The following is a 27,434-nucleotide window of genomic DNA, read 5'->3' on the forward strand; positions in this document are numbered from 1 at the left end:
TAGGAAAAAGTGAGGGCAGTAGACATTGCTTCTGATTGGATAAAAGAAGGTTGGTGGACTAAGAAGGGTCTTAGCCGCCCTCGATAGAAAGTTCCTAGTGTGAAGTATCATACCTGAAAAAGCTAACTTTCCCCTGTCTTCCCCTAATAAACAATAAGCTTTAGAAACGATTCAGTAAAGATATGTTTGTTCGGTCTGAAGGACCTTAGCTAGAAAATTCCTGAGATTTATGATGGGTCCTTAAGACTATTGAGGGTACGTAGTAAGGATGAGCGGACATCTGGTTTCCAAATTGCCCGCGGTGTGTGGTCTGGTCTACGTAGAGTATCGCCTAACACATATAATGGCAAAATAGTAATAAATTGATGATGTAAGACAACATTCTTCTTTATCTTATTGGTGGTCACGGGTGATCACCGAGGCGTCTTGATAACAGTTGATAGGGACATATTATAACAAGGCTTCGTTTATTTCAACAAACCATTCGCATTCGTTATTTTGTCGTAAGCAAAACGTGCAGAATATATTGTCGAAACGTGTAAAAGATATTAGTAAACAGTATTTGCTCATTCTATATATAATAGTAAGGTATGTGCACATTTGTAACTTCAATTATATGATTGTAAAGCAACATTTACGATTATTTTCTAAGGTGTGTTTATAATAATATTCGTAGATTACCCCTCAAAGATATGGATGCAAACACAGTGCACCGTTAGATGCAAGATTTCTTCTCATTTTTTTTATTGATATTCTAATAAAAATGTTTAATTGTTCAATGGGACATTTTTTATTTCAATGTATCTCCTGTTTATTGGTTATATTCAAAATTCCCTAACTGCCAATTTTCATTCAATTTTTACAATTGTAAGAAGTTCAAGCGCACAGATCACCAATGAGCAACCGTGGAGTCACAGGAGAAACCGTAGCCGGTCATATATGACCAATGTTTCTTTTTATTTAGTTGTTTACATTCACAATTTGTCCAATTTGGACATTTGGTAGAATTTTTTGGCTGTTTGATTATCATGTGGGTGGCTACCCCCAGCGGGGCATCATCTTCCTGTAATAATAATAGAATATTTGTATATTTATTGATTTATTACTTTCTTACAAAAGGAATTCCATGTTATGTAGTACATTTTTGGTATTATTAATCCATCTGGGACCATGATCCCTAAACTAGAGTTGACACATTTATAGAATTGCAGAACCAGTCATTTTAATCGGTGTGGTATTTCTAGTGTTAGTATCTAGCGATCTAGCGATCGATTCGGAATTTTTCTGGCAACTGATATCATACTGAATGATACGCAGTAAAAATGTTAAAAACGTATGGGAAGTTGTACAAAACGAGGAAACCGGTTAATTGGGGTTCGATAAACAGATTGCAGGATCCTTTTACGCTTTGACTGGTATTGGTATAAGTAGCCTTGATACAAAATTATTTTCAGTTTGAATACATAAAAAACAAAATAAAATTCATTATATTATTCGTTTAGTTATCGTTGCGAAAGTCATTACATCATCGCGGAAAAAAGATATAACATGAAATAGGAATTTTAAAGTAAAATTGTAAAATCAGTCAATTTCACTTGTGTGGTAGTTCTAGTGTTAATAATAATGATTTAATAATAAATTAATAGGTACAAATATATAAAATATACTTCAGATTTGTTCATTTAGCTTTGAAGTCTGATAATTATATAGAATTAGTAGGCGTTGATAGAAGTAATAATTGATATTAATTGGCGTAAATGAAAGGGCAATAACCGAAGGTGGATGAAAATTGGTCATACAGAGACAGTCAATTAAATGACTATTGCGCGTTTGTACGATGTTGGGATGTTAAAAAACAATGCAAAGGTATGGGCATGTACATGTTTCTTATTTTAGCTTAAGTTTCACGATAATTTGATGCCGCTTATGATAACAAGTCTCGAATTTGACAGTAGACGAACATTCTTCTTCGTAAATGACAACTTTCAAAATATGACAAGGATATTATTCTTTTAATCGAATTGCGCCAGATGCCGAAATTGTAATTATACTCAACAGTGGGGTACATGTTTGGATTTTGTGGAGGATATAGTGTAAAAAAGTTGTGGAATATAAAAAGGTACGGAGAATGCTGGGAAAAAGTTTAATAAAAGGAACGTGGAGTTTTTCCAGGTATTTTAATATAAATTCATAGCTACTTCGAATGTATATGAATATTTCCAGTTGAATTTCTAAAAGTGTATGTTTCCCACATGATTATGCATACTTCGTTACTAATAACGTTTGTACGAGAATTTCAAAGATGACTGAGTTTACGTTATTCGATTATTCTACTAACGAAAAGTGAAATTCCCACGGGAATAAAAGGCAAATAAGTGCAAAAATATCAGAAACCTGAAGCAATCTCAATTTCATTATCTACGATTTCTCTTTGCGACGAAACAAACTTGCATTTGTGTATTTTGCAGATACTCAAACACAGCTTTCATACTTCAAATTTTTATATCGAAATGGCTACCGTAGTACACCGCGTATCACACAAGTCTAATTAAGATTTCATGTCTGATGCTGTTAAACGTTACATATATTACTCCCGACAAGTAAAAGTGAACTGCCTCCCATCCAGCTTTTGCAATCTGCGTGTACAGAAATTACAGTTTTACATTTGCGCGTACGTGTACACGTTTCACGAGCATAGAAACAATATTTTAATAAAACTTTCTACCTATCCGAAATATACGTTATATTCTGACGAAACACTCGTCCACTTTCAGCCAACGTTAATACCAGTTCCACGAAATGTGTTTCATCTACCTGGACCATAAGTGGCTCTTTTTCTCCCCTGTCGTTTCTAGAATTTCACGTTCTTTATTATTTCGCCTGGTACACGGCGAGCTCGCGTCGCTACATTATAATTGCCATTTTAGGCGCAAAAACCGGCCTGCCGTGTTTCCATTTACAGGTATCCACCACCGTGTGTTTTAAATATACCGTGTACTTTGTACAGAAATATTAGGTTGTCCGAAAAGTTTCTTTCGTTTCATAAGGTGATGGTAGATGAGCGACAATTTCTGTTTTATATTATTTTATTGAATTAGATATGATCCATTTCGTTCTATTTCTATTATTACGTTCGTGCATAATTCAATAAACTAATAAAACAAAAAACATTGTGCGTCTATTATTTCCTTATAAAAGGAAAGAAACTTTTCAGACAACCTAATATTTTTTGCTTGAACCAAAAACGCGCAGAACGCTGGATCCTTGCTGGCGATTAGATTGATCGGAAGGTCGAGTGAAAGTTTCCACGTTATCTGATCTACGATAGCCTTTAACGTTAAATTCATGCACTGTTATATGGATAAAAATGTAATAAAACATTTTCTCCATTATCTCTACGATATATAATAAAAATACTGCCAACACGCGAAATGCAGCTTTAAGCAGATTTCGTGTTACGATGAAATTAAATGTTTCGTTGGAGAACTCGTGTTACGATATATATATAGAAATCGTATAAATATTTATTTTAAAAATACATCTATTTCGTACTACGTACGATATTGTTAGATTGTTTGAAAAATTAATAACGAAAATTCAGGAAGATTTTGTTACGATTACGCTTTTTATCGTTTATAATCTGACGGAGTCTGGAAAAACTTTTTTTTTTCGATAATGGATTCTTTTAAACGGTTTCTAGAGACTTCTAAAAAGTCTTTCGAATAAATATTACCACAATAATAGCCAAAAAGCCACAATAAATAGATAATAACGAGTATTAACACTTTGACTGCCACGCCGAAATCACATGTTTCGCTCAGGACGCCACGGTAGTATTTTTATTATTCAAAGCATATAATGGAAAAATAATAATAAATTGATGATGTAAGACAACATTCTTCCCCAATGGACCGTTTATCTTATTGGCGGTCACGGGTGACCACCGTGGCGCCTTAGTAACAGTTGATAGCAACATATTATAAGAAGGCTTCGTTTATTTCAACGAACCATTCGCATTCGTTATTTCGTCGTAATAAATTGTTGAAACGCGTAGAAGATATTAGTAAACAATATTTGCTCATTCTATATATAATAGTAAGCCACGTGCACACTTCTAACTTCAATTATATGATTATAAAGCAGCATTTACGATTATTTTCTAAGCTGTGCTTATAATAATATTTGTAGATTACCCCTCAAAGATGTAGATGCAAACACAGTGCGCCGTTAGATGCAAGATTTTTTCTCATTTTTTTGTTATTGATGTTCTAATAAAAATTTTTAATTGTCCAACGGGGCACTTTTTATTTCAAAGTAGCTTCTGTTTATCGGTTATATTCAAAATTCCCTAACTGAAAATTTCCATTCAATTTTTACAATTGTAAGAAGTTCAAGCGTTCATTTTTACAATTGTAAGAAGTACAAGGTGGTCATCAATGACCAACGTGGCAATCAAAGTGTTAAAGACGAACGTTCCCGCTATAATTAAAAATTTCTTCGATACACTTCAACATCACCTGTTTTTCGATATTTTTTCTTAAATCCTTTTTAGTACTATCTAACTAAAGGCTGTGTTTGTTCCAATATTTCATTACGTTCCAATGATAGAAATTCATAATAAAAATATCTACTCCGAACTTTTCGGCCGACCGAATATACCAGAAAAAAATATTTTTATTCGCCTAATGAAGGTTTCGCAAGCGTGCCACGAACCAAAGATAAATCACGTAGCGCGGAACATGTTAATCTTGCCCAATGAAAATTTCCTTCTAAAAACAAACGCTTGATTTTCCCGGAGCTTTGCTCTCGATCACGAGAAACGTGGGGCGGAGGAAGGGGGTGGGCGATGATACCGTTGAAAAGCCCAGGATCCGATCGCTCTAGCGAGCGAAAGATTAAATTCAGATTTTTCGATTTTAATGTTATTAGTTTAACCCGGGATTCAATATCGTCCGACGCGCTGGCGATTGGCGCGATCAAATAAAGGCGTAATAAATACGTGTCGTCCCTGTAAAATCAAGTTAAAACGCGACGTAAAAATTTTCCCCGGGTACATACATTGTTTGCCACGGGAGCCGTGCGCGCACACGCGCCCCGCAGTCGTATCAATAATAAAGCGAGCACGTTCCCGTGTACTCAACGAAATGCCGTGCAACGCTCGTCTCTGATTTTTCACAGGAAAAATTGCACGGATGCGCGCCACGGGGAAAATCCATTTTTCGCCGTGGTTTAAAATATTCATCGTTTTACATCGAATAAAACCAGAACACGGGGGCCAGGGACGTAGAGAAAAAGGGATTTTTTGCACATGCATACACAGGCAGACAGACACACGCGCGCGCGCGAACATACCATCATAGCTGGCACACAGCGTGGGGAGAGCTGTAGCGGAAAATGCGGTTAGCTTCCGTCGAAAAGCGAAACGCGAATTATGTCGTTTCGACGAATAATGATGAGAGAGCACAGCCGGCACCCGTCAATCAGTGTCCTTTACGTCCTGCGGCCGATTTAATTATCCGATAGTCCAGCCATCCCCGAGCCAAACGCCAAAAACCCTTCTCGCGTCATATCCTGTCCCCCTTTTATCCCTCACTTTCCACTGCATCTCCTCCCTTTTTCTTTTTTTCCTTCTCCCCCCTGATCGAGAGCAATCACAATAACGCGATCGGTGTTGGAACTGGGAGCACTTCGAAAACTGCCCCGTGAAATCAGCGATTTCCGACAAAAAGAATTAATACCGAAACGCGATCTGGTCGAAACAGGCCGATTGGAGAGGGTCGCGCGTATTTTGGCATTTAGCTCGTGACATCAATGCCGGATAATAGATTCATGCGCGCTGTATAACGCGAAATATATGGTTTTGTTCAACGTCTGTAAAGTAAAAAGAGGATTCCAATGACAAAGAAACGGCGAGCTTGATAGCTCGATAAAAAAGAATTAATATCGAGAGTTACATATTGGAAAACGAGATATCCACGATTTGGCAAAAAGTCGCTCGCTACTTTTCCCGATTTCATTATCTCCGACTGGCTGTCCTCTTTTCTGTCCACATCACGTTATATAGAAGATCCGATGCTTTACCAGTCGTAAAAAGGAGCTGGCTGGCTGACTGGCTTGCTGGCCCGGCATCGAAGAAAGAGCGAACAAAACGGCAGCCGAGTCGATACGACGCGCAACGCGATTTTCTTCGCGTCCACGGCAGTAGAGAAATCTATCGGCCCGTATAAAACGTCTCGTTTATTCTTTCGTCTCGATGCTCCGTTTATTCTCAAAGCAGCTCGTCGTCTGCTACAATTTCCGGCTGAGTACGTGGAAGATCGGTAAGACGTTTAATGGGACGAATTCCAATAAGATAGAAGAGCACGAACCTGACTTCTCTTTCGTCCGATGTTTGTTAGCGACTGTAATAACTCGACGGCGCACACAGTGCATTATCTATGGATCACGGGCAGATAGACATACAGATATGTAGGATAGACAGGCTGATAGAAAAGGAGAAGGAGAGAGAGCGAAAGGTAGAGTAAGAGAGGTTAGGTGAGCGTGTCGTGGTGAGCATTAGGGCGGATAGTGGCAACAGAACCAATCAGTTGCGTTTGCAGCCACTCAAGTACGCTTAAGTGGCGCATATCAGCGCGCCTAATTACGTTAGTTCCATCGATCCTGGCGTCCACTAAAGACCCGATTATCAGCATGCATTATCGGCCGAGTTAAGGGCCCTCTATACCGTGTCCCCGGCTGTGCCTCTTCCGTGAAAGCGAAACACGCGCGTCAAACCGCTAAAGATACATTAATCATTTCACGAATCGATTCCGGATAAGCCGCCTCGCTCTCCTTCTCTATTTCCCTCTCTTTCTCTCCTCGGTAACTGGCCAAGCGAGCTTTATACATATTAACGCGTTGAACGCGACGGCCAGTGAAAGCATCGTCGCCCGGTCGCCAATTTAATTACCATAATTGCCGAGTAATAATTAAACAAAAAGTCGAAGGTAGCTGGAATTACGGTAGCATAGATAAAAGTACGATTCGTTCCATCTTTCGTTCGATGTAATTGATTTACGATCGATACGGCTATCTCCGACGGCTTTTCGAGACGTAATTTCAGGCAAAAGCCCTGCTCACCAATTTGATTTGAGTTTTATCTTTTTAACACGCCAGATGTTTTACGATGAAATGTAAATGGAGACACGATCGGCAGGACGATGGTGAGCAGGTGAAGGTGACTGAAAAACATACACCGACTTCTTCCAGCAAGCAGGTTTCAAAACATTAATTCAGTAGGGAAATGCGCGCGGAGGATTCTCAGCCTCTTAAAAGGTCTATTTAACGTTTAAAAGAAATTTCCATTAAGCTTCAGTATCTTGCTGCGAGAGAATGTTCCACTGCGTGTAATCTCGTCATTGAGAATATTCATGCGATTTTACGATTACATCGAACCATGTACGTAATCTTTTTAATAAAAATGGAAAACCTGCAATCGAGAGTCGACGATTAAAAATAAAGAGAATTTAAAAATAGGCGTGACATCGCCAATTATTCAACTATGTGTGAAACACAATTACAGGAAACGTGAAAGCAAAATACGAATTACCGCAAGGACTCCTCCGCGTGATTCGCAATTTCGCGCTAATCAAAGAGTACCAAGTACCAAACACACCGAGGAACATCTTGTAGGAGATTCAGCGTGTGGAAAGTTTAGGAGAAAATCGCAGCTAAACCGGAGAAGATAGCGCAGAAGGTCAGAGGGGTAAATGGAGAATGACAGAGAAGAGCTTCGAGGGCTGGCGGTTTTCCTCGCACCGCAAAACCACCAACACGTGGCGCGGATTCCGAAACCGCCCGACGACCAGAGCCGACCGCATTCGCCCTATAACTGGACCGACTTACACTCCCATAGTTCGAAAGCTCACCGCTGGTCAAGGTCTTCGAGGTTCGTACGCGAATTTCCACAATGAAACTCGTACAGCAAGTTCTCCGCTTAACTATCTTATTATTACCTATTTTATGCGTTCCCTCTTTTGATAGTTTTCAAGGTTTACCTATCATAAATTCATCTACCTATCTGTTAATCATCCTCCACAAATTGATGACTTAATTTTACAATAAAGATATATATTTTAGATTGTCCGGAAAGTTTCTTTCGTTTCATAAGATGATAAATCCGATTCCAAACAAAGAGTCAGTCAGATATCTGGGCATGATTCTGGACAGAAGAATGACATGGAAACGACATATCGTAGATAAATCCAAACAACTTAAATCAAAATTAAAAAAGTTCTACTGGCTCATTGACAGACGTTCCAACCTAAGCGCGCAGAGTAAAATAATGCTATATAAGGGCATATTAAAACCTGTTCGGACCTATAGAATCCAACTATGGGGAACAGCAAGTAATTCCAACATAGAAATTCTTCAACGATTCCAATCAAAAACTCTAAGATCCTTAATAGATGCACCTTGATATGTTACCAACGAAACAATACATCGCGACCTCAAGATACCCACAGTCAAAGAAGAAATATCCAAATTCAGTAATAGATATAACATACGAGTTAACAACCACCAAAATCCACCAGTTACTCAATTACTTGATGCGACGGATCAGATCCGCAGGCTAAAAAGACATTACCCTTTAGATTTAAGCATTAGATTCAACTAGAATCAAACACACGATAAACACTTATTAAACATGACATAGTACCATGCCAGAATAATTTACTTATAATTCACAATGAAAATTGATTGTAAAATTCTTCCAAATAAAAAAAAAAAAGAAAAGTAGGGTGATAATAGATGAGCGACAATTTCTGTTTTATATTATTTTATTGAATTAGATATGATCCATTTCGTTCTATTTCTATTATTACATTCGCGCATAATTCAATAAACTAATATAAAACGAAAAACATTGTGCGTCTATTATTTCCTTCTAAAACGAAAAAAAATTTTCGGACAACCTAATATACAACGAAAATCCTACTGTATCGTATGTTTTGATATAGATTCTACCTTATTGAGAGACGCTGTACGCAGGTAATTAAACGTCACTCGACTTGATAATCTCAATCGATTATTCAAACTGTCGCTGGACCAGTTCGACCAAATGTAAAAGGTAGAAGTATCTCACTTCGGATATTCATTTATCAAAACAAAACGGACACGGTGAAATCGGCTGTTGCTCTTTTCTCCTTTTATGTGCGATCATAACGGAACGATCGTGTAGCGATCCACAATCATGCTTACATGGTTTTCTCGTCCGTTGGAAATAAAAATACACGAGGATCGTATCGAGAGCGTTAACAGTCCGTTGTAATGAAGCAATATTAACCGTGAGATATAAGATGATAAATAAATTACATACAAAGTATCCACGGAGACGCGTACAAAGTAATAATTTCGCAAATAAGAAAGTGCTCGGGTAATTTCTCTGGCGGGATCTGAATTTAATCGAGTCTGCCTGGATCGAGTCGCTTAATCGACGATTCCACCGCGCAAATCATCGTGCAACCTTTCCCGTTCCACGATCGTATCGTATTAATTTCTTTCGTTGCGATTCTCGGTGAACCGGCACCTCGAATCATCGAACACGATGCACCGCGTACTTCATATTCGAGCGGCAAGAAATCGAAATTCGATCGCAACGCGTGAAATGTCGCCCTCCTGGAAGAAACGGCGGCAGCCTGCAGTCAGACGTCGACAGTCGGCTGAGAGTTTATAATTCCACGATTCGCAGTTTCTGCGCCGTTTCACCGCGAAAGTTGTTTCGATCAAAGAGACGGTAGGACGTCTGCTTCGACGCTCGAATACAAACGGATTACCAGTCTCTGGCTCGGCAAAGCCGCGAACACCGGCGAGCACGGAAATTATGCAACGCGATAACAGTTCTCCTAATATCGTCAGACAATGCGCCTCAAGATTTGCATGAACTACGAAGAGAGGAACACGGGATCCGAGGGTTAGACGAGCAACCAACAACGAACAGAGAAGCAGAAGTAGATGGATGGAGAGAAAGGAGGAGAGAAATGTACAAGGTGTCTCAAGATGTAACAGCAAAACTTTGTTAGTATATTCTATGGGTACGATCGAGCGAAGGATATTACATAAACATAGATCGTTTAAAACTCTATTAAAAAGCTATAATAAAAGAAGAAAATACGAAGAGGACAGACTTGCAATTGCTATAAGACAAACATAAATTTAGAATCGACTTAACAGCTGTTAATATGTACTTTGTTTCAAAATGTTCGTCACTTCTATCGATATGAAAGTGACATCGATAAAAAGACTGAATTTATCGTCTCACCAAGCTCGTATTAATTCACCACACGTATTAATAATATTTTGATACATCTTTTTTCGTTCAATTATCCATTTATCCGGATGTACAAATTCATTGTGCGATGAATAAGATTGAATGTCATAGAATCTTTCTTTTTTTATTTCCTATTTTTATTACAACTTTCTAATGAATCTTTAAATTATCTATGTCTATATAACATTTTTTTATAACCATAGAACATAAACCAAGTTTGCCTTTTAAATCCTGGAGCACCCTGTAGAGAGAGAGAGAGAGAGAGAGAGAGAGAGAGAGAGAGAGAGGAGTCGATTTAAGAACGAACGGGAAGAGGAACAAAGCAAACGCGAGGCAGAAGAGGCGACCCAGAGGCGGAGAGACAAGGAAACAATGCACGCCTCGTCGACGCTGGTGTATCTTATTGATCATTATGATTATTCCCCGAAGCAGACTGTGAATTCACCCCGAGACTACGGGTGCGCGACCGACATTTGCATAAGCAATGCATTTTGATTCGTAGACCCACATTGTGAGCGGAACACGGAATGACATAAATAATGCATGGCGCAATGATCGCACGACCGCCTCTCATGTGTCTCTCTATCGCGGAACGGGAACGATTCTCGCGCTCATAATTCTTTGGTATGCGGGAGCATAGTTTTACCGGTGTTACCTGACTGTACGCGATTCGTTCTACTCTCGTTCCCGATAATGAAGGATTTTATTCACGTATCGATTCTACCGTCGACGATATATATCCCACGTAAACGCGCGTTTCTGCTTTTATTATCACGTTTACGGGCAGCTCGTTGTTGTTTCGTTCCGGAAATATTTCGCGTGGATAAATTGTTTCAACACGATGTTGGTAATTTTTTAACGGTATAATGGAGCATCGATGGCCGGAACTCGAAAGCTGCCAGCACGCTCGGGGCCATCGACAAACCCGAGGGCGATGAAATTAATTAAATCCCTGGAATCGAGTAAACTGTAATTCTTGCGAGATTTTCTATATCGTTAACGTTGTAACGACGATGTAAAGCATCGAACTCACGCGACACACCACCTTTGTTATTTAATATGTGGTTACACGTTACGACGTATCCAGTTAAAACGAGCGAAACTTTACTATATCATTGCGAACGAATTATACGGTTTTGATAAGGTACGCGTGAATGTCTCTTCGATAGCAGAATGTTTGATTGTCTTCTTATGGAGATTTTATCAGAGCGTGTTATTCGAATTCGTGACGGTATGACGATAATCGAGTTCCATTAACTCAGACACCTCTTCGAAACTCTGTTTTGCAACGTGTAATGGGGCATTAAGAGAGCGAAACTGGGCTTCTAGATTATTGCTCTGAGAGATGTACGGCGTGATGCAAGAGTATATTCAAGTTATGTACTCGTAAAACGCTGGGCAGATATAATCGTTAATTCCTATGATTTTGTAGCCCGTTCAAAATCAATGAGCATTCAAGGCCATCGAGGAGTAGATCCACCACTAAGACTTCGGAAGTTCTATCGCTTTATTATTCACTTGTTCGATACTACGTTTGTATTGTTAATTAACTGTATTCTAGCCAAACGTAATTTCATCAAGACGAGCCTTTTAGTTCTAAGCAATTTTTTAGAGAACGTAGTCGATCAATTTGTCTTCTGAATGATTCACTTATCTAATTTATTTAATCTTACATTTATGTAATTAAACGAAGGAAAAGCGAGATTGCAACCTACACGTTTCTAGCGCGTAACAAACTCAACTATAATTCATAAAAATTCATTTACATATTACCCTTCCCGCAATCTAACAAAAAGAAAAATAAAAAACAACTTTAATCCGTACACTTATATAAAAAAAGAAGATAAACATAATCTACAAAAACTCCCCTATTGTTCTCTCAGTCTTTTCGTTTGACGTTTTCCATCATCGACGAATCAAGCGATACACGCATTGTCTCGACACCCGTATCTCCTTGCACGCGCTACGCGAAAAGGCAACTTTATCGTCGCTTTCATTGTCTTGGCAATAGCGCAGTATCGGCGGGAGAGAAACGTGCACGTCCCAAAATCAAAGAGAAACGCCAGCACGTTTGCCTCGACATATCCATACGGTAAATTTCTTTTATTCTCCGGTGGCGGGCTAGCGCAGCCCGTTCGAAGCGATGTGAATCGAGCTGAAAACACCTGACACACTCGGAGAGACGTGCACACATGCACTCGCCGTACACCAGACAGCCCTCTACCACCATCCTCTTCCCATCTTTCTCCCTTTGAATCGGTGTCTCGCTTTGGCTCGCTCGTTCCGGCGAGCACTCGTGCAGATCCGTCGATAAGAGGCGGCCGCGGCAGTTTAACCCGCCGAGCAATTAAGGCGATACGATCGGTGCTCTCGTGAAATAACGTCACACTGCAGAGAGCTGGATACGTGGATAAGTGCTCTGTGTGCTCGTCCGTCCTCTTCTCTCTCTCTACCGCTTCATACCTCCTCGTTTTCGCTCGCGCCTCGTGCCAACCATCGTGTCACGTCTCTCTCTGTTTCTCTTTCTCCGTTCCTCTTTGCCAGCCGTTTCACCGTCCGCGTACGCTTTCTCTACCCGCCCTTTATCTATTATGCTGCGAGTTGCGCGTGTGTATACACAGCACGCGTGCATGCGTCTGTGTTTGCACGTACGCTTTGCATCGCGTTTTCACGTGCGCGCACCACGACAACCTCAAACACCAAGACGACGACGACAACGGCGACGACGACGACAACGGCAACGACAACGACAACGACAACAACGACGACGACTACGAAGCTGCTAGGCTGCTACGACTACGACGACGACGACCAGCTGTGTGTTCTCTGTGCTGCTTGTCGGAACTCTGCCAGTCCGGGCATACCATTCGTGTGGCCCGACTTAACTTAATAACACGGCACCCGTGACGCTTATGCACTCAGTGTTGCCCAAGTAAATGCACCGTGGAAACTGCTTGTAAACCCGACACCGACAGCCTTTTTCCTTCCCCCTCCCCGTCCCTCAGGCTAATTAAAGTTAAACACAAATTACTAACGTTTCCGTGGCACGGCCCCGTTGCGTGCGCGTGAACCAGGCTTGATTGCCTCGGAAACTGTTAAGTATCGCGGACCTTGTAAATCTCCTTTCAATGACTGAATGGTTTCGTGACCGGTAAAGGAATGGTTGGGGACGCACGGTGTTTCCGAACGAATCGTGCAATCGCTTTCTCTTTAACTTTTGATCGCTTTTTGGATGATTGCCGTCGATATCGATCGTTCTTGCAAGTTTTTTTCAACGTGCAGAAGGAGTACGAACTTCCTGAGCTGAATCCAATCGATTTGCCATATGAGTACTCTCAGAAGCCAAATCGATCAGCTCCACTTTTTCGTAATTACTTCATTTTATTACGTAAGTACACGATCGATGTTCGATTGTCGAAAAACAAATGACTTACTTCCACGATCAGTTTACTTATTGTACGAAGATGACAGGAGCAGGAGAAAATTTTAAGGCGCATTGGAAGAACGCTATTTATAACATCATTTCCTTGTAGGTACTCTTCGATTTATGGAGTTGATCAATGTGGATTTTGAACGGCTCATATGGTAGCCTTGATGGGAAGGATGTAGCGAGGTTATAAATTAATCGGACTCGAAAGAACACGAGTTTTGATCGGCGAAACAGAAATTCAAGAAGATTTAAGGGGAGATAAAGCTCTTGAACCTTGTCAGCAGCGTAATATGTTAATTTAAAACTACACATGTAGTTCTCTTTTTCCAGCTACAGAGGTTAATTTTCAGTATATGCATAAGTATTTCCTTTTACTATGTAATATATAATTATCATAGAATAAAAAGTGATACAGGTTTAACATATTCGCCTTTTAGGCCTTTTCCAGTCTGACAAAGGTGTCTACAAGCATCCAAGAAGCATACGATCCCAACTGCAGTTAGATCAATTAATAAGTACATTTAACGATTTAATCCATCACCTTACAACATTCTTCCTTCCAAAAGTACATCATAATGTTTCTATTTAGAAGCTTCGTAATTGACTACGCACGGAACGTAAAGCGAACAAGGTTGATGAAGGTAACGTTGTCTGGTAACGAAAAGAAGAAATGAGCAAAAAAAAAAAAAAAGGAGAGAAGTTATACGTCGACGTCGTGATCGTCGAGTGAAAGATAACAGCGAGCAAGCGGAGGAAAGGAAGGGTTTAAAAAAACACGTGGAAGCGGAACGAAGATTAAATGAACAGAAGCCAGAGAGAAGCGGAACAAAGGACCAAAAGCAACGGTTCGTCTACTCCGAGTGGACCAGGTAATTACTGGTCGAATCTCCTCTGTCTTTCCCCACCTCTGACGCCTATCTTTTCCAGCCCCTCGTTCCCGTCTACGCCAACCACCCTTGCGCTTCCAACCCGTAGAGAGTTGCCGCGAAAAAGCAGCACGAGATAAAAGCGCCACGAGAAAACTCCGAGCCGAGCTACGCCAATGGGGCGCGGTACTTTAGCGACACAAAGGAAGCTCAAATATCGGCCAACTGTCGTAGCCCGGTGCCACCCAACCCCTGGAACGACCTCTCTCTTTCACTGTCCGTTTCATACCTTTTCTTGCTTGAAACGAAAGCAGGGGAGAAAAAGAGAGAGACAGAACGTTTCAACAAAAGCATGACGGTACAAAAGCTCTACGATAATAGGAAGCACGGCAAGAACCACCCTGGTAGTTCGGCCACCTAATCTGTTACAGTCATAAACCCCATTTTTGCCCCTCCATCGTCGTCCTTATACGAGCACCCAAAACCAACCTCTGTATTACAGTACATATAACCACCTATACAACCACGTAGAACCACACACGTACGCTATTAGTAGTACGTGAAGTCAAATTTTTCTGGGGATTACGTCTACCGACCAGTGCGCCAATCATCCCTCTTTAACAAACAGATTATTCCGTGCTTCTCTTAAATTCGATATCAAGTACATTTTGGAAAATATTTGTAACCCTTGGTAAGGATTGTTATAGCAAGTGTTGGAAGTATAAAACTACAAGAATAATTTATAATTTTAGAATTGAATCGTATTCAGCGAATGCGTGGATTGAATTTCGCGTTAACTGGCAAACTAAACTCTATAATTCTCAAAATTCTGAATCTCGTGCGTGAGTCGCGTATAAAATACACGAAAGGCTGAGTTATGAACTTAAAAATATCGTAAGACAAACAAATCGTCCAACTCGTTGTTCAAATACTATAAATTGCCGAAAGCCAACCTATCATACCAAATATTTCATAATTTCAACCAGGCGAAACCTATATAGAACCACTCATCTTCCTGGTTTATGATTCTTCCTCTTTTGTCCATGAACCAAACAGGCATCGACATCGCTCGTTTCATCCTGGCAACCTTTAAGAGCTGACACAATGTTCGAGGCAACTTTGCATAAGGGTTGACTGCGTCAGGGGTGAATATGTTACAATTACTGGCAAACCGAACGAGCCAGAGGGACTTTGAAAAGGCTGGGCTCGCTTCAATCCTCGACACTTATGGACAATGTCACCCTTACCTATCCCCCTAGCCCGATACCGTCCCCATACTATCGCCTTTTTTTCTCTCTAGAGGGTGCAGGGTGCACGGTTACGTCGAAATGAAATTTCTCGAGCAGGACGGCCACACGGCTCTCACCACCACTTTCTTGCTTGGTTCACGATAATCTTGTTATCCGATATTATAGGGTGGATCCGTGGCCACTCTCCCTCCTTCTCTTTCCGTTCACCCCTACGAGGGTGAGCGCACGAGCAATGAAATTCGAGAAGAATCGTTCCGTGGCGTCTAAATTGCGATTCTAATCGGAGAATGGCACGCGTATGTGCTCAACGATCTGTTTCGACGTGGCCGTAAATGCGGGATTTATGTGAATCACCGGCGGCCACGATTTGTCGAGAGCCAACGAGAGATTACAAAACAACTCTCTTCGCGGAGTCGTTCGACCGTTCAGCGTGGCTGAGTCGTGAGTTTAACACCGTTCCCTTGGTTTCCGGCTTCGCATATATATATATATACTTACGTATATGTATAATACACGCGTGCTTCTAGCAAATGTTTCTGCTACATTTCGCAAGCGTTTTGACGCTTCGTTGAAGGACCATGGATCAGACAATTGCTCGATATTTTGACGCGTCAATTATAATTTTTAAAGCTTTTTTTAAACCAGTCGTAACACAGGTTTGGATAGAATTTGTCTAAAATACACGCTGGAATTATGCAGATATTTTAATCGAAAATATTATTTAGAATTACATGTAGGAGAAATTACAATACAAATTGGAGCGAATCAAGATCGAATGTGGAATTTATCAATAGATAACTAACAACTATGGTAAATTACTTGTACAGTAATCATGAGGAATTTAAAATACATCAGAGAAGAACAATTCAGAAAAAAGTTGCAGAATTAATTAGAATATTCGTTGATAGAAAATATGCCAGACGTATCCGAAAGAGGGGAAGAAAAACAAAACGAAACGAAATTATATAAGTTCTCCATTCTCGTGGATGGTACGAGGTGAACCGCCTCTAATTGTTTTTCTATGTCCAGACCAGTCGTTAACCTGTTTCTCGCGGCTATGATTGGTACGGGTTGAACGGAACCAGATAAATGTGTAAGCGTGACAAGGAAGATAGGGAGAAAAGTCTTTCGTGTCTCCTGGATGTCGAGCCATTATCGGAGCTATCTCCCGACAACGGTCGACCGAGGGTTTTTAAGAGCGTGGCTGCCTTTATCTGCGAACAAGCTGCAGCTAATGTAGCTACGCGACGAGGTCTCGGCGACCTAACTATGTACTTCCTCCCTTTTTTTCCTCTCCTCTTTCCCCTTTGCTGTTCTTCTTTTTTATTATTATCTCCGAGTTGACTTCGTAGTCGTTTCGAGACAGCGTGAAGTGTTCAAGAAAGGAGTGGAAAGAAAAGGAAAAAAAGAAACGAGATACATCTTGTTACCGTGGTGTGGACAACGAGGGTCCGAGAGTTTAGATTCAATGGAAAGAAGAAAAAATGTATCACGAAAAGATGGCATAAAACTCTAAGATAAATAAAAACAAATTTCCTTAAACTTTTCAATTTATGAATTCGATTCTGAACTGGGTGGCTCAAATAAAGAATTTTAACTATCCTTCGAATTTTCCCTGTAAACTACGTGTTCCAAAAATCAGAATTTTATACAGTCTGGTTCATCTTGAACCAAGACAAAATGAACAACATTATTGTTTTCTCGAATATCAACTAATCTGCACCAACATATTAAACTTTAAATTTCTCAAGATTAGAAATATTAAATCGCGTCGTTACCCCAAAACGTCAACATATCCACGTCACCTTCTAATCAACCTTTTAACTAATTAAGTTAAGACCATAGATAGAGTCAAAATGAACAGGAAAAAGAAGACCACGTTTTTTAAACCATCAAGGTACAAATTACAAATATCACGACACATTGTCTACACAAATGGTACGAGTAAACAGAGTCGTGCACAACAGAGAAGATCCGGCCGCATGAGATTCGCTCGACTTCGTTGATGCGTGTATGTGCTTGCATTTCTGCGACGGAGTTCACCGCGCATAGTTCCTGTCCCTCTTCCCGCTCAAACAACTGGGATTCCCCGCGGAACGCGCGTTCTGCCGCTCGAAAAGTCACCAGAGCGTGCGCAGTCTTGTAACGCTGGTAGCGAATACCAATATTCGCTCTAGCGACTACGAAACTGGCTGCGGAATCGTGTTGTGCGCGTGCTTGCACAATTTTCCCTGCCTCTGCCGCTGCGTACGCATCAGAAATCGCCTCGTACGAATCCTGTACGAGTTACAATCAAAGAGCTATACGTGCGCGTGTGTCTACTGGAAATTATTCGACTGAGAAAATATTCGAGCACTATCTTTTTTTGGTTTTAGCGTGTGTGTGTGGAGTAATTAAGCTACTCGAATTTTCATCGAATCACATTTGTGACAGACTACGGTCATTCCACTGTATTATCTATATATTCCACTACATATCGGAATTGATTCTTTATTTTAGCTTTTAATTCTGCTTCAGTTCTTAATACTAAATATTATTTCGATTATTGATTTGTTGAAACAGTAGTATAAATAAATATCGAAGAAGTTCCAGACTGAAATTATGTCTGAAGGGTTACTATAACTGTAAAATAAACGGTATCTTGCTTTTGAGATTGCGATGGAAACTAATTCATTACATTTATCGCTCTTGTGGATAAAATACATCGAATCACGCTTGAGTATTTTATTTATAAAGATTGTTGTTGTAAATTGTTGCGTGGACTTTTAAAACGACAATTATACATACCCTATCTTAATTTATAAAGGTGATTTTATTTATATCGTCAACGAGCTTTAGATTAAAATTATCGATTCGTACGATTGTTTTCACTCTAACACGGTTAAAACAATCCTTCGACATAATTACACTTGTTTGTGAATGAACAGAAAAAGGAATTTAAAAACAGGACATTATAAAAAAAACGAATAAAGATATGATCGTACACGTGTAAACTATCCGACTTTTCCTTTAAAGATTTACTTCACAACCCAACATATTAATCTCCGACGTCTAACAGTTTTTCCACCGTTTCAAAATAAATGATAAATTCAAAGAGCCGATAAATCCCTTGCGCCCACGTCTAATATTAGAACACGTGCTCCGTCTTTATCTAATCTTGACAAACGCGATCCTTTTACATGGCTTTCCGGATTAATCAAAAGCGATACATCAAGTGCAAAGATCGGACTCAATAACACTATCGAATACGTGTTAACACGTAAGAACCCGTACCCTTAGTCGTATAACCTAGGCACGTAGAGAACAGAGAGTGCTACAGGTACACGTATATAACGTTGTTCGCCGGTGAGGAGCGAAAGAAGCATACGAAGCTTCCGAAAAGGAAACGGCGGTGCAAGTAAGACGCTGTAAAGTGCAAGAAGGAAAGGCGAAGAAGCGAGGGAAGGAGACAAGGTAGCCACAGATGGGATCGAGCCGGTAGTATACGGTAGCCCCCATGTATATCATTAACCTCATCCTCGTTTTTCGCCTCCTCCTCGTATACCCTGTTCCATCGCTGCCACCTTCTCCACCTTCGTGTGGCGAGCGTAGGTCTCGACGGCCCGATGAAACAGGAATATCCTGTCTCCCTCCCGCGGCAGTCACGCACCAGCCCGATGTCTCTGTCTTCGAAACAATCTTCCCTCTCGTTTCGATCCCCGTGCCCGTGCGCTATTCTCGTCTCTCTCGCTCCAGTGACCATTCTCGTTCGAGCGGTTTCACTCCTTCGTTCCTCTACGAAGCTCTCGACTGCTCTCATTCCCGCAACAGTGGAGTATATAATTCTATCCTGCTTCGTCGGCGACGCTCACCGATTTTCCGTCTCAGTTAGCCTGCTGGCTGCTGGTAGCGAGCGAGCCAGCGTGCACAAACGAGTAATTAACTATCTCCGTGTGGGACACGTGTTCCCACCATGCTCTCCCTTCTCTCTCCCCATTCATCGAGCCACGTCCCGGCGCTTTCTCCGTCTCTGGCCAACACGGTGTCTCGTTCGTCACGCTGTCTCGCTCTCGGACACGCTGTCCCCGAGCCATTCTGTTTGCACACACGCTCTTATGTTAATTCAGCTTAACGCCCCAAAGCCCTCGAGGGTCGCGGCTCGCTTCCAAAAATTACGACCGATCACGAAGAGGGACCCCCGAGGTGGTCACGGACGACCTCGTGGAAAATAATAGGGACCCCTTCTGTGTTGTTCAGTTAGGGAGGGGGGAAAGGGAGATGCTCAGTGAGGGTCGTTTACGGTTAGGGCTCCCAACGATTGTCGTTGGAATACTTGATGAGTGGTATATAGTAGATACCAAGGACTGGATTAGCCAGGCCCTCGGCATTTACGTGTGACCTGACACGACGACCGTAAACAGGAATTTGATAATCCGATAGCGTGAGCTACGAGTGGATAACTTCGATCCGGTTGGGCCACATTTAGCCAGCCACTTCTCGTCTTTCCTAGATTTTTTCAGCATTAACCAAGCTTAAAACAACTCTCTGCAAACTAACAAACAGAATCTCTAATCGCGATCGTACGTTTCTTTTTTCTTTTTCTTTCTCTTTTTTTTTTTCTTCTCTATGCAAAATTCGCTACAACGGTTCGTTGTCTATCTGCGTGAAACGTTTTTCCTCTTTCCTTTTTCTGCTTTGCACGGGGGAAGAACACGTGCTATGCAGATTAGTTCTAGAAACTCGAGCCACTGAAGTGGAACGTGACAATTTATTTTCAACGAGCCGATATAACGATGAATTAACACGAATACGATTCAATTATGCAATGGAAAGCGGCACAGACTTAATCGATATTCAATCGACTGATAAAAGCCGGAGAAACGGAGATAGAGACGGACGATGATACGTAGAAGCAAAGACGAAGATAGAGGATGAGTTCACGGTGAGGAAGGCTGGTAATATATCCGATTCGTTTGACATCGATGATACGAAACTGTATTGAAAATGAGCTTATCCAAGGCTTCCTGTATTTTATTATACAACAGACGACGAAGGTATTTCGACACTTACCGTGGAAAATTCTCTGAAATATCATTAACACTACAATTAGTCACGAGTATTTATTGTTTATTATTACGGACAGCACATCTGTTATTTTTGAAAACTTTTCCACATTGTCACATTATAAGGTTTACAACTCGGATCAAGTCTACAACTTAATTACCATTTTAAGCGCTGGATGGGTCCACTTGATAGCAAACAACGTTTCATAAACTTCGACACCAAGAAAAATCTCGGCAATAGACCGCAGGACGATGTGACTAATGAGATGTTAAACTACGCACCCTCGGCTAACAAGTCGAAAATCCAAACTAGGCATAGAAAATAAATTAAAAATATACAAAACGATCATAAAACCAATCTGGACGTACGGAATGTCACTACGGGGAACAGCAGCAATGAGCCATATAAGCAAAATAGAGACAATGCAAGCTAAATATTCTTAGAACAATAGTAAACGCCCCATGGTACGTTAGAAACGATGACATTCGGAAAGACCTGGGAATACCAACGGTCAAGGAGGAGATTAGAAGATGTGCAAGAAGGTACAGAGAAAGAATAGCAACGCACCCGAACCGGCTGGCAGACGATCAACACATCAAGCATAGAAAGAAGACTAAAAAGGAAACACCCAACAGATCTCATAAAGGATATAACCTAACAAACACGAAGATGGTACCCCGCTGGGGGTAGCCACCCACATGATAATCAAACAGTCAAAAAATTCTACCAAATGTCCAAATCGGACAAATTGTGAATGTAAACAACTAAATTAAAAAAAAAAAAAGGCACCCTCCACTAGATACGCACATGACGCACAACTTGCAAGACACGCACGACATTTCGACGGTCACACGATTGGACAGACACACGCATTCCCACCTCACAAAAAACGTTGCCGAAAACACACTCCCTAGATTGACCCCTAGGATATTTTTTTTTTATTTATTAAAATTTACAATCAATTCTCGCATTGAGAATTTTCAGTAATTACCCCTGGGATATAAATACCAAGCGCTTCGAGAATAAGACTTACAAATCACAACCATTCTAAGATTTCAAAATTACCATCATACTAATTTTAAATAAAAATTTAACAAAATCGCAATCATACTAGAATTCTTTAATCAACCTTCCACTTTGTGCATTAATATGATCCAAGGTTCGCGACTCACCGGACAGTTATAATTTAATTGATTGCTAAATAGTGAAGAGTGGAGAGAACCAATCTGAAGATGTATATAGAAGTCACCAGATACTTACTACAATGTGTGTTTACTAAAATATTAATAAGCAACGTGAATGGTCGTCTTAAACGTATAATTAATGCTAACGGGAAGTGCCACTAAATATTCCAAGGTTTATTAATATTCACTTGATAAATTGAAAAATGCAGAAGAGTAATAATATTACGAACCCTGTTTTATAAATTTACTTTAGAACTTATGGAAGCAAGATATCAGTTTCTTGAGAACCGAATCTTAGTTGTGTACTCGTACAATGAAATTTAGATGTAAATGAGAAACGAAGAGAAACTCAAACATCGTGTAATTTCCGTATATAAATATTCGTATTTGTTTCAAACTTTTCCGATATGAACATGGTAGTCTTATTATCTCGTACATCATACATTACCCCTTCTATAACGCGTATAATATATTCAGAAAAGATGTTTACAAGTATTCAAATACACATTTCCATGAATTACCATATGTTTTTCTATTCGTGACAAACTGCGAGTTTTTCCAGCTCGAGTTTTCCTCGTCAATTTTCTACAATCACAAATGGTAAGATGATTGGTCGAAGACAATGGAACTGGCGTCGTTCGGTCGCGACCTCTTTTTATATATACTTTGTTCCTTTGACATTGCCGGTGAAACCAACACTTAAGAGATCGTAAAATAGCTGTTAGACTATTTGTTCCATTGCCTTGAAATAACGACTGTTTCGAAAATTTAATCCGGTATCGTTTAGCGGCGAACATTACAACTTACATAAGCAGACTCCTTGACGTTAAAAGGCGTTATGTTTCTTTCAGGTGACTCCTTCCGCTGTGGGAAATTCTCGATATACAATATTTATTTTACTTATAACGGGGCGCCAGAACAAGCAAACTGGCAGAGATTCAAGGGGATAAGGACTCGAGATCTCGGTCAAGCACGACAAAGACATTTCTAACCCTGCACTTTAATTGCTGTGCCAATTGCACCTTAATGAATTATTGATCAAATAAACGATAAATGTACAAATGTACCAACGATAAAAATACATAATAACTCTTATCAAGCAGCGTTATAGCGTTATAATGAGAATCAGATTTGCAGTGAATGTAGTTACCAAAAAAAATTGTTCGTAACATGATTCAACGTCAATAAGGTATCCGCAAAGAAAACATTCCCAAAAACCACAAAAACATCCAGCTACATTGCAAGCTATATACGAGCTACACTCAGCCACGAGAATACCTATAGGATTGTTTTTATGATCTCGTTCGTGTGCATATCTGGATAGACTCGTAACAGAAGTAACAGAACAACAATACGAATGTTGTCCAGCGAGTTTCAGGCCAGCCAGTGTCACTGTCCTGCGCCTAAAAGAAACTGATTAGTATCCGTGTGCGCTAGTCGAACGCAAATATTTGGACGTTTCTCTTTTCCTTCGTTCCACGGCCGTCTGTAGACGGTATCCATGACGACGTGGCCTAAGAGATACGTCAGAGTGAACGACGACCGGGAACAGAAGGAGATGGAGAAGGAGCGTGCACCAGGCCCGACGAACGTCCGACAAATATTTGCATAGCGTGGTGGGTTTGCGGAAAACCAGTGTGCCGCCGACCGGATAGACGTATTCGGAAAGAATATCCCTGTGTAGACGCGTATATACACGGTGATCCAGAAAGAACGGCTCGAGTAATTTTGAGGTACACAGTAATTGTAAAATCGAGAGAAAGAATTATAGCCGCGTCAACGAGAGATTGAAAATTAATTAATCAAAATATCCCAAATCATTTTTACAAATGCGTTTCATTTTTACTGCGTTCGACGTCGCTTTGAGTTGATACGATTGTCTTAGCTAGACTACGGTATCGCTTTTATGTAGAACACGTACTAAAATCTCAGAAAATTATGGGAAATATTTCGTAATAATTTAAGTCAAACACATACGTAGAGTTTTACGATACAGAGACAGACAATTATTTGTCTATGAAAATTATTTGTCAGCATACGTATAGCATTTTTAAGTAATGAAAATTAAATTCGCGATGAAAAATGAATTTAAACATAAGGACGTAAAACAATTTTATAGAGTTATGAAAGAAGCTTTAAATAAATATCTATGCTATTTTACTTTACTTTATCTCTTTCAAAGTTAATTTTTTAATTTCTATGCTAATTCAACATTTTCACTTCAGGCACCGTATACACCTAAATTGCTTCGCTCTTTTTTCCAGATCACCCTATGTATGTATATAAGTGAACGAGCAGTGGTTGAAAATTCACGAGAGTGTCGTTCGAGGATATCGCTAGAAAAACGTTCAGACAGTTTTCGTGGCTGGACGCTATTCGTGGTCTTGAAAGGCGGTGCAAGGAAGAAAATCCCTAGAGTATTTCGTTTTAGGTTCTTCGCGGAATCATCGACCATAAAAAGATTTTCACTTGTAGAGAGTTATAGGTGTTATGGGCAAAATCCTGTCAGTGCCACGTTTTAACTACCAGCACAAGCTGTTTTCTCTTTACTTTTATGTTATGAGTTTAGTCTATCGGTAGAGTTGGCCATATTAGTTTAGAAATATTAGTTTAGAGTATGTTGAATGGTTTAGAGAGAGGAAGTTAATTTTAGAGTACACAATTGGTGACGAAATAAGATCCTTCTTTTTTTAAGTATACTTTAATGCATTATGAGTGCAATTTCGGGCAATTAGAGAAAATATTACAATTAATTAAAAAGTTTCTGTGACTCGAAAACTACGAGTATAATAGCTATAAATAGACTGACCTAATGCCACGCTAATCTTGGGATAATGAAACATAGTAGCACAGCGATAAATGTGAATAAAGTAATATTCATAAGATACAAACACACGGATGAATAAAAAGTAAAAGATACTTGAATAATTTAATATTGCAAAATTTATCTCGAGAAAATGTCCACTCGATCAATCAGAAGAAATACACAACCTAAGTACAGCTGAATCTTTTCGATCAATGAAAATTGCATTCACGATATCGATAATTCCTAAAATGATCAATGTGTTTTCAAATCTCTAAGAAGAATTGTAAAACGTTATCGATAAATTAACCACTGCTTCCGTTCCGAATAACGACTGGCAAATCTAATATATCGTGTGATAGAAGTCAAAATCACCATTCTGTACTAAAAAAAAGTAGTAAATTTATCGCCATTGTTCGGAGTAGCAGTATCTCATAAATGGTTCGCTTTAAACTTGTATTATTCAGCACTTTGAATTCGGTCTGAAGCGTGTCATGAAACCATAATAGTGATTTTAAAATCCTCGTGATTATTAATCAGAAAAATTCCATTTAGTTCCTCTAATGAATTTGCCAATAGTTGTATAACATTTTACATTCTCATCCATTTATTTCAGATATATTACCTATCAAAACAGATGAAAATATCAGGAATATAAAAATCGGAATATCTAAATAAAACCATAAGAATTTCAACCTGGAATCTTTCTCCTCGAAATATACAATTTTATTAAAAATATTGGAGATATCTGATGTAACAAACGGTTGTATAATATAATACAGATCAATATCAATATTTGACTATTTTTCAAAACCTGAAAACACCTGTACGATCAATTTTCCCTATGAAATGTAAACAATATATTCGCCCATGAAGCATAGAATTCAACAAATATCGCAACACGATCACTTATACCTCTATTTAATTTGGCCAATTTCCTGTCTGATCTTGCAGTCTAATAAATACTACAGAAAAAGTAAAGCCTACAATCGAGCCTGGTGAATGCGTCACCAAAGCCAATCACCTATTCGAACTCCTTTAGAACCACGTTCCCGAATCGTCCATGAAGGCCGTGGCATTTTTCGTGGCATCGATGCCGGTGCAGGATAATAACCCCCCGCGGTGAGAAATTACAGAGTCCCAAAGCGCCAGGATTAAAGGACGAAAAAGTGTACGGGAGAGCGGTGCGCGATCGTGGATATGCGATCGATATTACAGATCTGTGCGTGCCGCCAGCAGCGATAAGTAATACTATATAGCCGATTGTATGGACTTGCGGAGAGAGAAAGAGAGGCCCGCGAGCAATTTTACACGGGGCAGAAAGGTGCGGGGGGGGGGGGGTTAGAGGCGAGGAGAGAAATGTCTGCAGTCACGGAAGAGGAGTCATGGAAACGCGAAACGCTCCGGTGTGCGGCAGCGTGATGTAGCAGAGCCAGGGAGCAGCGTACGCAGGCTCAAAGAAGGGGGAACACGACAAACTGCCAAGCCTAATGCCAATTAGTGCCATTCTCCTGTACGAGCAAGTCCGAGGGGACTTGAAGAGGCTTCCTCGGACTTTCTTTTTCCCCCTATCCACCTTCCAGCGAGGTTTACAAAGCGGTTAGGCGTATTTATCGCGCTGTATACATGCAGAACGTGTACACACGTGAACGTTCGCGTGGTGACTATATGTATATTCATGCGCATGTGTATAGCTACGCCACGGTATCCGTCGCTCCTTGCCAAGTGCCTGCACGCATTATTCGTGGCGAACGTGCACGAAATACTTATGCACTCGCACATTCCTCTTGAAATACACATATACACGCGGCCTTCGTCAGTGATATATACGTGTGTCTTTGGATATAGGTGCACGCATACATTCGAGCGTAGGCAAGTATGCGCACGTTTTTTCCCTTTTTTCTTCCAGGATAGTTCGATTTATAAAGCCGTGACTAACGAGCCGTGAAAATCGCGAGCGGTCCTCCGTATCGAATGCGCGATGTTCCCTTCCCCCGGACATGTTCCCATCGCTCTCAACATTCTTTTTTGCCAACCACGGGGGAAGAAGTTATTAGTGACGCGAATCCGGTTAATTGCACGTGTAATCTATCACAAGACCGATTATCGCAGCCATAGATGTTATGAATAATTAAGGCTGAGCTGAAAAGACGTTGCGTGCAACGATGATAAAGCGTTGATGGGTGTAAACACGATTCGAGGAATCGTTAGCCATTACCGGAGGAACGATGGAGAAATTCGTAGTCTCGATCGAAACGCTTGCTTAACGAGTGTTCGAACTGTGCTATTTGAAAGGAATCGCCACTTTGCCAGCCACTTCATCGCGAGGTTAATACTAGAAGCGATTCAGCTTCAGAGACGGAAGATTAAGCGGTGAGGAAACGATCGAGGAATATATACTGGCACGAGATTGCCCGGACCACGTACGAAACGGTAGAACTCTCCTTTCGAAGGAGTTAAAAGGAGAAGTGAAAGATGGTGGAGGCAATTCGAGAGTTATTTAAACGAGCACCGAACAGTGAAGGGGGTCCTGGTGGAAGCGGAGTTCC

The 27,434-nt window shown here is 40.4% G+C and overlaps 1 protein-coding gene across 6 annotated transcripts in view; it reads right to left on the minus strand.

Annotated features, from left to right (window-relative positions):
* LOC138189828 (protein groucho) overlaps nucleotides 1-27,434 on the minus strand; it is a 154,428-nt gene that overhangs the window by 121,370 nt on the left and 5,624 nt on the right. The window contains exon 1 of one of the 6 annotated variants that reach the window (XM_069132017.1): nucleotides 22,604-22,695. The exons of 2 other annotated variants lie outside the window; for them this stretch is intronic. In XM_069132017.1, coding sequence (XP_068988118.1) covers nucleotides 22,604-22,606 — 3 coding nt within the window. In that variant the 5' untranslated portion in view covers nucleotides 22,607-22,695. Of the gene's footprint in view, nucleotides 1-20,904; nucleotides 20,956-21,058; nucleotides 21,172-22,603; nucleotides 22,696-27,434 lie in introns of those variants that run through there. 3 more of the 6 variants (XM_069132016.1, XM_069132018.1, XM_069132019.1) reach the window with 3 other exon arrangements.

This window comes from Bombus flavifrons, chromosome 2, assembly GCF_040668555.2.
Source record: "Bombus flavifrons isolate JBK064 chromosome 2, iyBomFlav1_principal, whole genome shotgun sequence".
In the NCBI taxonomy this organism is placed as follows: domain Eukaryota; kingdom Metazoa; phylum Arthropoda; class Insecta; order Hymenoptera; family Apidae; genus Bombus; species Bombus flavifrons.